We start from the raw sequence: 12,189 nt of genomic DNA, 5'->3' as shown, positions 1-12,189 counted from the left end.
TACCCTGGTCCATGTGCAGGACTAAAGTTGAGTGAAGCCTCCAAATAAGCTGCACGTGAGCCCTATTGGAGAGCAGAGGGATAAAATTCAAAAGAAGACTGTTCCTAGTTAATGTTTCTATCAGGCCATTCAGATCTGTGCAAAACCAGTTCTCCAAAGCTGGGAAAAGGCCCTTACTGTGGGATGAACACCACTGTTTGTGTAAGAAAAGGTGCAGAGATCCTGAACACATCAACAAGTTAACTTTGCTCTTCAGAGTCACAGGGATCATTTTGCCCTTGATCTTCTGGCCAAGTTTCCCATCACCTGCTTTGTGCAGATTTACCACAGCTAAAAGGATCAGGTTTTGAAATTCAGCTTCCCCATGGAAGGTGTCTGAAGAGGAAGCTGTCTTGGAGAGGGTTGAGATGGATGGAGACCAACACCAGTGAGGTGATGAGTCCAGCACATGAAAATCTTTTATTTCTGTTAGAGGTTCCACAAAAGCTCACGAGGGTCCCAGTCGGTGCACAAGAAGAAGGGGATGGGGAGGGACACAGGGCAAACCACCAAGAGACAAACAGCGTGAGCTCGATTCTGGACATGGAGAGAGTAGCTGTGGGCTACAGCAGACACAAACAAGGGCTGGCACCAATGGGACATCAACCTGTCCCATTGGTGCAGGGCTTTTCTACCTCCCCATGTGCTCCTCTGCCTTCCTGACTCCTCCAAGAAAACACCTCGCAGTTACACGTACCCACAGCCTACACTTCACTTGCCAAGGTGTGGGGATTTAACATGGAAGAACAACGAAAGGTGGGAAAGGCAAAGGTTGCCTGATTACTGTCTTTTCTTCTCCCTGCCATGGAAACGAGAAAAATGCCACGGAGGAGTAGGTCTAAAATGGCAAAAATTTCAGCTCCTGCTATCTTATTGGTGTGACCTTCCACTGTGACCTGACCGAGGGGTCCCAAGGTCACCTGCTGCTGGATCCAGCACGGTGCCCACCTCTGGGCAGCTGGGCACGCCGTGATACAGCGGCAGCCTCAGTGTTTCAATACCTCCGTGCTGGGGGAGGGAGCGAGCTGCTGTCCCTCAAATGTTCTCATTCACTCAGAAGACCAGAATATCTCTAAATGTCTTGAGTAAACACATAATTAAGCAAGAAATTATTATTATATACCCAAGGCTGTTCTGGTCCGCTGGGCAAATCTGCAGTTAGGCAGTTTTCAAAGTGAATTTCTTTTGTGTGGGTGTGCTTGGCAAATAGCAATGGTGATAATCAATCTGTTAAATACAAAGCCAGAATACTTTAAATAGGCATTTTTCTTTAATGGGCTAAGATTGCTTTGAAACCAAACTGGTGTGTAATTGCTTGAATAGGGATTTATTCTGCAGTCACTGACAAATGTGAGCCTCTCTGTTTTCTGAGCTATCCCATCAACTGCAGTTGCAGAGGTGTCACTGTGCTCTTGAATCTGCTCTGCAGTAAAAATCTTGGTTGCATATGCACGTGATCTGATTTCTCAGTGCTCTGCATCTCTTCGGTGTGAAAATCTCTGTTTTTTGTGCACTGCAACAAAAAAAGTGAGGATGTCCAAGCCTGAGATCGTTCCCTATAGGGAAGCAGAAGGCAGCATTGCCACAGAGCAATCCAGCTCAACCTTCATCAGTACCTAACTCGGGATGAGGTGACTCCCTGAACGCCCTATATGCCCTGAATGCTCACCCCATAGATTTTAAGAGTAGCCTAGCATTACTTGTTACTAAGCCAGGACACATGAGTCATCCTTTTAGCTAATGAGGACCCTAAACCCCATCAGAGCAGTGACACAGAAGCAATTTGGCTATCATGAACTTGCCAGCCTGGCAATTTATGAGACCACCCCATTTATTTTCCGAGAACTGGGATCAGGAGGAGGAAATGAGTGGGTCAGCAACAGTACAAACTCACCACTTAATCCCCACTTCTGTTCTACATCCTCCAAAGCTCTGAGGTGCCACTTTGAGGTGCCTACTGTTTAGGATCTTCAAGATACGAGGGAAGACTAGCGCAAGAAGCATCGTGTGCACCAGGTCGTGCATCTAGCCTGCCTGCCTTACAGCCGTAGTGTTACAGGAGATACTTGGATTTCAAAGTTAGAGCACAGGACATGGTGAGCACTGTGCAACAGTGAGGCAAAAAACATAGCACCAGGAATAAAGAGCTTACTTCTGTTCAGAGAATTAAAGCTGTTCAGAGGCTGCTATAGCCTTGTCAAGAGCCATACACATTTATCCTCAGCGTGTTTGTCTAATGGAGTCACGGCTGAGTTGATCCTTTCCCCATGCCCTCAGCACTGGTTTGACCGTGCGGGCGGCGTGTTGTCTCCCAGGAAATGTCGGTGGCCGAGTCACAACCCCTGCAGCAGCAGCGAAGCCGGGGCGAGGGCAGGAGGTGGCTGGCAGCACAGCTCTGCTCCCCAGCGGGTTATCCCTTACTCCTGCTGCCTGTAAGCTACAGCCAATGACAAGCACAAGGGATCAATATTGTTTACGACTTCAGGCCTCTATAGCACTGGGTGGTAGACATTGCCTTCCCAGGATGACCTTATGAGAGAAGTGGGCAGCACATCAGCATATAGCTTCAGCACCAGCAAGCTTTGTATATGGTCCGTTCCCAGCAGCAAAGGGAACATATGCAAGATGCTTTCAAGCTAAGTGAGCTCATAAATCACACGTACTCATTATGAGTGCATCCCAACCTGACATTTGAAGGCAATCATTCACGTACTGGAAAGGTAACACGCAGAGCAAACGAGAACTGGTGCTTTGTCCTATGTTTGCGTGAGCCTGGTCCTGACTCCCGTGGCCCTGGGTGAAAGCTCCCTCCCACCCTCTCCTCCTCTGCCTGTAAAATGGAGAGCCTGCTGCTTCATTAACTCACGGGAGCTCAAGGAAATGGTATGGATTTGCATGCTGGAAAAATTAAAGGTCTGGTAAAGGGAGAAGAAATACTAATAAAAGGTTAGCAGCTTTCCAGCGTTTTCAGAGCACAGCTGACTCCTTAATCAGAAATTAACATTCGTACCCATACAGCATCTTTCTTATGCAGTCAGCTGACTCTGAAAATAGGAATACTTCTGGCTGCTATTTCTGCTGCAACGCACAGCCCTGCTCACCTGCTGCTCTCAATATTTATATTTCCATATGTTTCATTCTCCTCAAATTTTTGTTTTATCCGCTTGTGGGTGTTTTATTTTATTTTGGAGCATCGCAAATGTGATCTGCTCAAGTACTGACAGTCCTTTAATGATTAATGTACTGTTCAATGTTTTGACAAGGTAAAGATGTGCTTTCTGACAGAAGTCATAGCACACATGGCATTCCAGCAGATGAAGGTGCAAACAATAATCCCACGATACAGGGTGGTAGGTATTACGCTCAGTGCACAAATAGTGCTGTACAAGTTCATTCTGATGAATGATGTTAGCTGGCTTTCATTTTTAACAGCTACAGGCAGGATTTGGACACAGAAAGTACAGAGCCCAACTCCTGCCTAGCCCTTAACTCAGTTTGTTTTTTATTGAGGCTTCGTAGAGCTTCAGCACAAAATTGTGTAAAACTTAGGTATGAGCAGTGCAAAGCTCCCCAAGGCAGACCACAGGGAGTATTTTTGAAATGGCAGAGGCATAGAATAAATTACCTGATCCATTATTTTCTTTTAATATTTGTTCTAGCTGAGGTCTCAGGGAGAGGCAAAGCCTGACTGGAAAACAACCTCCTGCTTTCTGTCCCTTAGATTTCTGCTCAAGTTGTAATTATGAGCAAACTGACACTGCACCCTGTGCAACCATGAGTGTGGATTTCCAAATATTATGGGTTCCTTGCTCGATCTCCCTTATTTTATTATATCAGCTGTGCCATGAGGGGCTTGAGAAATTGTGGTCCCATGACACCTGCAATCTGCACTTGAACACTGAGATTTTGAAGCCTCACAGGGGGCACTTAGTAAAAACAGAGAAAGAAAAAAACGTGGAGAATATGAAAGAGAAGTCTGAAATGCAGCTGGAATGACACAGCATCTTCACACTCAGCAGAGCTACAGGCAGGGTTGTCATGGGAACATGTGTAAAGAATATTTCCCTCATTTTCCCAAGTCTGCACCTTCCTTGTACTTTCCTCAGATCATTTTTTGTTTTCTTCATTGGCAAAAATGCCTGAATGAACGATGCTTATAAATTTGTTTGGTTGTGTAGGTCCATTGTGAAGAGAAAGACTAAGCATGCTAGAGTTTTTCAGCTTGAAAAATGAATGTCTGGGATGTATATGAAGTGAAACCATGTCTGCAAAAATGGGGGGAGGGGAGAAGGCATGGAGAAAGTGAACAGGAAGACAGTGTTCACCATTTCTCACACTCTAAAAACTAGAAGGGATGCGATAAAATTATGAGGCAACAGGACTGAAACAAACAAAAGATATATTTTCATACGGATTGTTAAAGTCATTGTCATAAAATGCTGTTGAGGGCAAAGGTGTAAATTTGCTAAAAAGGGGGATTAAATGAGTCTCAAAATCAATGCAGGCTTGTTCCTTAGTGTGTGTTATTCTGTATTGGATCTCTAGCTCTGGAACTCTGTAATTCATTTCTGCATGAAACTGGAAGAATAAATCATGGGACAATAAATGGCATAAATCATGCCCTGTCCTTTCCTGAAGGATCCCATTCTGGCCTCTGGGCTAAGTGGACAAATCAGGGCAGCTCCTGTAACAAGAGTAGACTATAATGAAGCTAACTTCACACATATCTTGTCAGGGACACAAAAGATCCTAGGACACAAAAGATCCCAGGACACAGCTGCTTCTTGTTCTCTGCTGCTCCATGACAACGTGATCTTGTGATGGAACAGTTCAAAATGGCCTTCCAGACCCATTTTCACTGGCATCAGTCACTTTGGACTGTAATTCATTTGGTCTTCCTTGGAATTTATGGGACTTTGGCACCTTCCTCCTTGCAAAAACAGCCGGCCATGCTTAAAAGTGAATCTTTAGCTGTTGAGGTTGATATCCTCTAGCTTTACTAAACAATATGTAAGATCTTTGGGAAAGCTCCTGGTTGGTAGCAATAAAAATAGCAGCCAAAATGTAGGAATCTAGAGGCCTCAGCTGGTCTTAGCCAGGTGATCTGTTTTATGGTAGCTTTCACTATGGATAATTCTCACAGCTTTCACAGTGGTCGCTTATTTCAGTGCCTCAATGCACGCATTTAACTTAGATGCCCAATTTGGAAAAGTCAATCCTGTAACTTAAAGATTTCCCAGCTTCTCGCTGAACACTTTCCTAATTTCTAGGAAACCTGGAAAAGGGCTTCTATTGTCATTTAACATCGCTTTCACCAGCACCTTTCCCATGCACCACAACATCCGAATTTGGAATAGACTGCTGTGCCATGAATAAAAACTCTTGTGGGACTTAACATCTTTAGCTCATCGATGAACAGATGATACAATCAACTGGCATCAGGTATCAAACAATTCCAGCCACCCCTGAAGCATGTACGCACCTGCAGATGTCAAAAAGCTTATGTCAAAAAGGGCGAGCTAGCCAATAACAGCACTCTCAACTATCTCTTGTAATGATATCATTAAGTCAAGAAGGCTGGCACAGTATCAATTAGTTATTCATTGCTGCGGTATCTTGTAAAAATCTCTGATTAGCCTTCTCCCAGACGGAGCATTCATGTGCTGTTTCATCTTGCCTTATTCTCTCGATTTATGCTTGCCCCGTGGTCAAGGAGTTCCCTAAGAAATAGGTCAAGGCACTTTGAAGTACCCTGGCCTTGGAGTATTTGCACATCCCAAAGCAGAGCATTTCCAGATGCCTTGAAATCCATAGGACTGCAGCCTCCGAGCTGCTCTCGTTTGCTTCTCCTCAGGGGACCACTGATCCTGGTCAGCCTCCAAAAAAAAAGCCCCAGCATGGGTGGGCACAAAGCTTAATATTTTCCTTCTTGAAAAGAAAAAGGTGGACTTGCTGATAAAGCCAAAACATCTGCATTCAGCATGACTTAATTTTACCATCTAATGCAGGACTCAGAGGGTTGCTCACTATTTATTATTATTTTGTGTTACACAGATGGAAGTAATGTCTAAAACGCCCTGGTTCCAAGCACAGCAAAGATTCAGGCCTTTCAACACTGAGTATGCAATTTCATAAGATATGACTCGTTCCCCATCTGATACTAACTAAGAGAGCTTTATGTTCAGTACATTGTCCAAACTATTATCTGTAACTAGTTCTGATCTGTAATGCGGGGTCACCTCTCCTTTACCTTTCAGTGACCCCATAACAGCATTAGCTTCGATGATAACTTGGAGAGAAGAAGAAGGTAAGCCTGTTTCTCCTTTCTGTCTTCCTTTTCTATGCTGTCCCTTAACATCAGAGTATCTCCTTTCAGTTGATTCACAAGGCCTGCAAATCTAGCCAGTTCAAAGCCTGCAGCGATGGTGATGCTCTCCTTGAAATTATCCAGATAAGCAGACAAAAAGCCAGAATGGTCAACCTAATCAAAACCTCGTCATGCATTTTGTGCTCACAAACGAGAAACAAAACTCTTTCTGTGGACTGAAGTTTAAGTTCCTGAGCAGGTGCTTTACAGTGTGACTCATTTACCATTGCAGTAGTTCTATATGGTTAATGTAATGGATTGGGGTGAATGGACTCGGAATTTTAAGTTCAGGAGGTGACAGTTCAATAGCTATACATTTATAATGTGCTCGTGGCTGCAGTATCTCTGAAGATGCCAATGTCCCTGTGTCTGCACATGCCCAAATGTCCCTACACCGAGGGCTGGCAGTGAGCATGTACATCACAAGTCAAACCCCAGCTGGACCAGTGGCGTTTCAGTTGGTTTTAGGAATGCAGTAGCTCTTGGCCCAAAGCAGAATTTAGCCAATGTGGCTAAACTCCGGTACTATGGTCCTATGTGAGTGAAAACTGCAGCTCCTGATAGCTGGAGACGTGCTGCTGAGCCTCTCTGCACCCGTGCAAGCCTCCAGTCAGTGCTCAAAGCCCTTGAGCTCTTGGCTCCTGGCAATGATAATTCAGGGCTGAAATTACAGCACTTACTGAAATTACAGGAGCGTCCTGGAAGTGCTGCCCAAAGCAGGAGCGGGGAATGTGAAGGACTGTGGAGAAGCATACGAAGAAGTGTGTATGTGTGCTGGCCAGGGGTGAAAAATAAGAGGTTTCATAGTGGAAACTTCCACCCTGAGGCTGGCTGCTGGAAGCTGCTACCTGAGCTGTGTTACTGATGAGATGCCAAGGCGAGTTGTGTTGTCCCTGCACGTGCTCAGGGGGGCACTTGTGACACAGTGTCACACCTGGGGTCCCACAATGCTAACGATGTGTTCACGTGGGATACTTGTAGCACGCAGGAGAGACTTACTGATAGGAAGTGCCGGTCCTTTATCGCTTGCCTCTTCTGAGAGCAGACTGCAGGGAAGGGAGGAAAGGGGGGAGCCACCACAGAGATGGGCCCTGGGGCTTTTTGCTCTCTGTTATCACCTCGGCTTCGATGTTCTGTTTTGGAGGAGAATAAAGAGGACGTGAGTCTTTCAGAGCATTAAAAACATAGAAATGTCTCTACTAGTGGTGCAACAGAGCTACAAACAGGATATGGACTCTACAGCTGAAGTTCTTCCACTGAACACTACTGATGATCCTTACCGACACTGAACAGGAGAAGCACTTTCTGGACTCCCAGGCCCTGGAAAAGCAATGCGTGTAAAACATACCCCAGCACGTGTGCTGAAGCTGAATTCACCCCACATGGTACTTACTCCAAGGGACAAAGGAGCTAACTTGTAAGTGCCTGGGACACAGCACCTGATTCCCAGTGGGAACCTGCAGCTCCTGTGGCCTTGGAAAGTCAAGATGAATGAACACCTGCATTCTACCCCTATAAAATATACCCTTATGAGGGAAACACAGTCCCAGGTACGACTTCCTTCCATTCCTTGATATCGCGGAGGTCATTACTGCAGCCGCTCTGTGCCCCAGCACGGAGGAGCCCATCCTGGCAAAATCCCCATTGCTCTTCTCCTGACCCAGAGGAGTCTTCCTTCACCATGGGCTCACAATACCCAGCCCTCTTCCAGCATCACTCCCGAGTCTGAAATTTTCCATGTGAATGGGGTAACGCTGGTGCATTTCCCATCTCTAATTTTAGGTGAGAGTTGGGTAATTATTGTTTGCTCAGAGTGCTGCTGGAAGGGGATGATGGATTCACCTAATGCACAGAGCTATGGTCTAGCCGACCACGTTTGTTAGCATGGATAGCTGTTTCCTCATCTGATGTTTAGTTTGAATTACCCCTGGTTAAATAGAAAGACAATTAAGAAATTATTATACAAGAAATGGGAGAGAGACAATAAACATGTTTAGGGCAAATTTCAGATTACAATTTCACTCCAATATGCACAGTTATTTAGAGAATAAAAATATCAGGATATGACACGCTGCCTGCTGAACCTGCACGGCTGCCCTTAAACACGGAGGATGGGAAATTGCCCATAGAGAGCCGTGCTGCTTGAAAGCGATGAGGCATTTCTGCCAGCTGCCTTCCCCACCGGTGTCAGGATTTGAGCTGCCCACCAGATGGCAGGCAGAGACCAGCCTGGCGCTGGGACGGCTGCAAAGCGGAGCTGCTGAGAAGAGAAAAGCCAACTTCTGCTCTACGTGAGCACGACCGCGACTGCGATCCTGCCTTATTGCTCTTTGCAGTGCTGCGAGGAGATCCTGCACCCACAGTGCGGGCCTGAGGTAAACTCTGCAGAGAGGTTCACATGTGGGAACTGACAGGAATGTTTCATCCGTCCAACAGATGCTCCCCAGAGCCGAGTAATTTTTATTATAACCCAAAAACAACAATAAATGGGCAAGGCAACGATAGCTGCTGGTGCAAAACACAAGGCTTCAGTGGTTTCACTTAGCAAATTACCTGTATGGCAGGAATCCCTCTCTCTGCAGGCTCTCAGATGCCACCTGAGAAGGACACAGGTCTCCATATCCTGTTTATGACCCCAGGCGGGCAGCTTAGCTTCTGTGGAGCTTATTAGCTTCTCTCTAATACCACTGGGCTCCAGGTTTAACCTCTGAGAAGTTAAATCTTATCTGTCCTGGAGCCGAGGCATTGTTTAACGTGTGTTTAACATTGAGAGGGAGATATGTGGCCTTATTAAGACACAGTACCTCCATCCTTTTGGGGTCAGTGCATCAATTTGCCCATACTCACAATTCAGACATATCAATTTAATAGAAAAACATGTAAAACCAGAATGTAAAATACACATGTAAAAAGTCCACCCCAGATCTCCTCCAGTAACCATAAATAAGTTGTAGAGGGCACATGCCTCCTGCACTGCCAGAACTTCTTCTTCACCCCCACTTCTCAGCCTGAGCCCCTAATTCCCCAGGGAGAGCAGTGCCCGCAGCCCTGTGGCTGTGCCCAAAACTCCCCAGCGCTGCCTGGTGGGGACGTGCCAGCACCTACCTCTGCGCAGGGCTCGCAGGTGCTGCTTGGCGTGGTGGTGCAGCTCCTCCACGCACGGTGGTCTGGTGGAGGGGAGGAAAATGTTTCTTTGCTGATGCCAAGGTGCCCGGTAGTAGACACTCAGTTTGCTCTCTGCATCCAGGTTGGAGACAGCTGTAGAAAAAACAAAGAGAAGCCCAGGTGAGACTTGGAGCATCTCGTGTGTCGGTGTAGCTGAAAAGGAAAGGCTCCCACTTGGAACAGCAGTGCCAAGAATGAGCAGTGAGGATGTTACAACAGCTTTCCTCCCACCAAGTCACAACCACCGTTATCTTCACTGTGTTGCTGTATGATATTATGCCACTTAGCATTTAGATAACGCCTTTTTGCCAGATCACAGACCTCCAGTAAAGGAGGCAGGCAGGTGCAAGCATACATATCGTCTGTGTTAAAGTATGGACTAACGGGCTGATCATTTTAAAGGCAACAAAATGAAAATGCGAAGAAACTAAGCGACATTCCCATGGTGAGAATGGTTGAACAACACGGCAGCGAGAGGACCGGATCCCCCCATTTACCCGTCCTCCTTGCCACCACGGTGTAGCTCTTCCACTACATCACGTTACACAAAGCTGAGTCCTGACACAGGTTGCTGGCTCGCTGCCTTCCAGCCCGTACCGACCAAGATTAACTGCCCGTCCTGCTGAGCACCTCTACCTGTCACCTAGCAGAAAAGGTTCCCGTGATGGACACGGGCTTCTGAGGGACAGGAAAACCTCAGTTCCCCTACAGAAAAAAACAAAGGCTGCCTCTGAAGGTTGCAAGAAATGTTTCAGGTCTGAGAGACCTCGTCTTGTAAGGCCAAGGAGCTTTGCTTACAGGGCACCGCAGTGGGAGGAAGGATGGTGGAGGGATCTACAGGGGGTTCCCAGCCCAGCCAAGGAGCTTCAATCTCCTTGGGCAAGAGCCCTCTTCCAGCAGTCTATAACTGTGATATGACTGTGCACCAGCCCCTTCTCCAGCCACCTCATTGCCCACTTATACGACACGTATTTTCACAGAATCAAAGAATCATCTAGGTTGGAAGAGACCGCCCAGATCACTGAGTCCAACCTCTGACCTAACACTAACAAGTCCTCCACTAAACCATATCACTGAACTCTACATCTAAACGTCTTGCGTCAGGGCCCTCCCCTTACACTGTTTCTACAGTTCCTGGCAAAAGCAGCCCCCATTGCATGGCCCTTGGCATGCCACAACAAAAAAAGAAGGGACGTGCCCTAAGTCGGAGGCCAAGGGGCACCAGCAGCACGTCCGCAGCATTATCCTCTGGTGGGGATGCTTTGCTCTTTCTGGCTTTGTTGCTTTCATTAATGCAAAACAGCATTTACTCAGACTGAAGGCATGCCAGTATTTTGCATGGAGAAAGGAAGAGGAAATGCTAAAGTCTAGAGTAGGAGAAGGATGGAGCACAGAAGGGGAGAAACCCAGGAACCTTGCTGCCACGTGCAGGATGTTGACAGACTTTATAGGTTTCTTTGATGAGAAAGAAAACAGCTTGCTAAACTTTGTGGTGCCGTGATGAAGATGGTGGCTTAAGAGCATGATAGACCTGCTGAAGTTCAGGTTCTAAAGGCTTCAGCACCACTGACCCCATCCCAAACTTGGAGCCCAGCAGGCAGCCTCTCTTTGCTTTGCAGTTTATTTTTGCAGATGGGTTATTACTCAATTTCCATCATATTTGCACTGCCATGCCATGCAACTGGTTGTGCTGTTGGTGCAATGAATTGCAGCAAGGTGAGACAAAAATGGGTAAGGGGATGGTGGGAGTGGGTAGTGGCTGTAGGATACCCCTTGAGGGTAAGCAAGCACAATTTCTATTTTACAGTCAAGGCACCAAGACACAAAGGGACTTGGCTGGGTCCCGTTCTAGCAGCTGCATCGCCTCCTGGGGAAGCTCGTCTCGGGACAAGAGCTGGTGAGAGACAGCAATGGTACCCCACCCGTTCCTCCTGCTGCTCAGGATATGTGATATTCATGATCGCAGATTGCACCCTGGGGGCTAATGAAAAGGCAGGCACAAGCAGTTCCTTCCTGCTCCCAGAAACAGCCTGTCTAGACTGCAGCCCTAGTAGTTGTCTGTGACGGAGCTAAATAAGTGAGCGGAAAGTTTTACCTGCTTATGAGCTGTTCAGACATTTCATTAGAGTAGAATAGATTTCACTGCAATATTTAACTTGTAGAAAGCTCCTCTGGCTTTGGCAGCAGCGCTTTACAAGTAAGATGAGTAGGAGTTGGATTAACATACTTTGTGTGAGACTTAAAAATGAAACCAAGCTAACACAATCCCGCCCCGCACTCGCTGCGGTAGACACACGCTGCTATCACAGATAAAGCAGCACGACCTCTTGGCCATCCAACAAGCCTCCAAGAGCAAGCAAACCTGGCAGAGCTGTGAAAAATACTGTACCAGAAGGAAAATAACAAGGAAACCCGTTGCTTATCTTGAAAGGATAGGGCACTGAGCAGCTCACAGCACCCTGTAGTAAGGTCCCAGTTACTGCACACCCCTGTTACTGCACATCTGTGCATCCTCTTTTCCTGCAGGAACTCGGATTCACTGTGCCAGGGAATGTGCCCTACTGACACCAAGAAGGCAGAAATATTACACAACATGCACTGAACCAAACAGCCTTTTA

General features: G+C 46.7%; 1 protein-coding gene across 3 annotated transcripts in view; it reads right to left on the bottom strand.

The window, feature by feature from the left end:
• Positions 1 to 12,189, bottom strand: part of NHS (NHS actin remodeling regulator) — a 241,985-nt gene that overhangs the window by 16,366 nt on the left and 213,430 nt on the right. For all 3 annotated transcript variants that reach the window (XM_068683804.1, XM_068683816.1, XM_068683825.1), the window contains exons 2-3: positions 9,512 to 9,664; positions 7,406 to 7,539 (exon numbers count right to left, since the gene is read on the bottom strand). In XM_068683804.1, coding sequence (XP_068539905.1) covers positions 7,406 to 7,539; positions 9,512 to 9,664 — 287 coding nt within the window. The remainder of the gene's footprint in view (positions 1 to 7,405; positions 7,540 to 9,511; positions 9,665 to 12,189) is intronic.

The sequence above is a fragment of the Anas acuta genome, chromosome 1 (genome assembly GCF_963932015.1).
Source record: "Anas acuta chromosome 1, bAnaAcu1.1, whole genome shotgun sequence".
Classification (NCBI taxonomy): Eukaryota; Metazoa; Chordata; class Aves; order Anseriformes; family Anatidae; genus Anas; species Anas acuta.
Note: the sequence above shows the minus strand (reverse complement) of the source record. Positions and strands in the feature narration are given on the sequence as shown.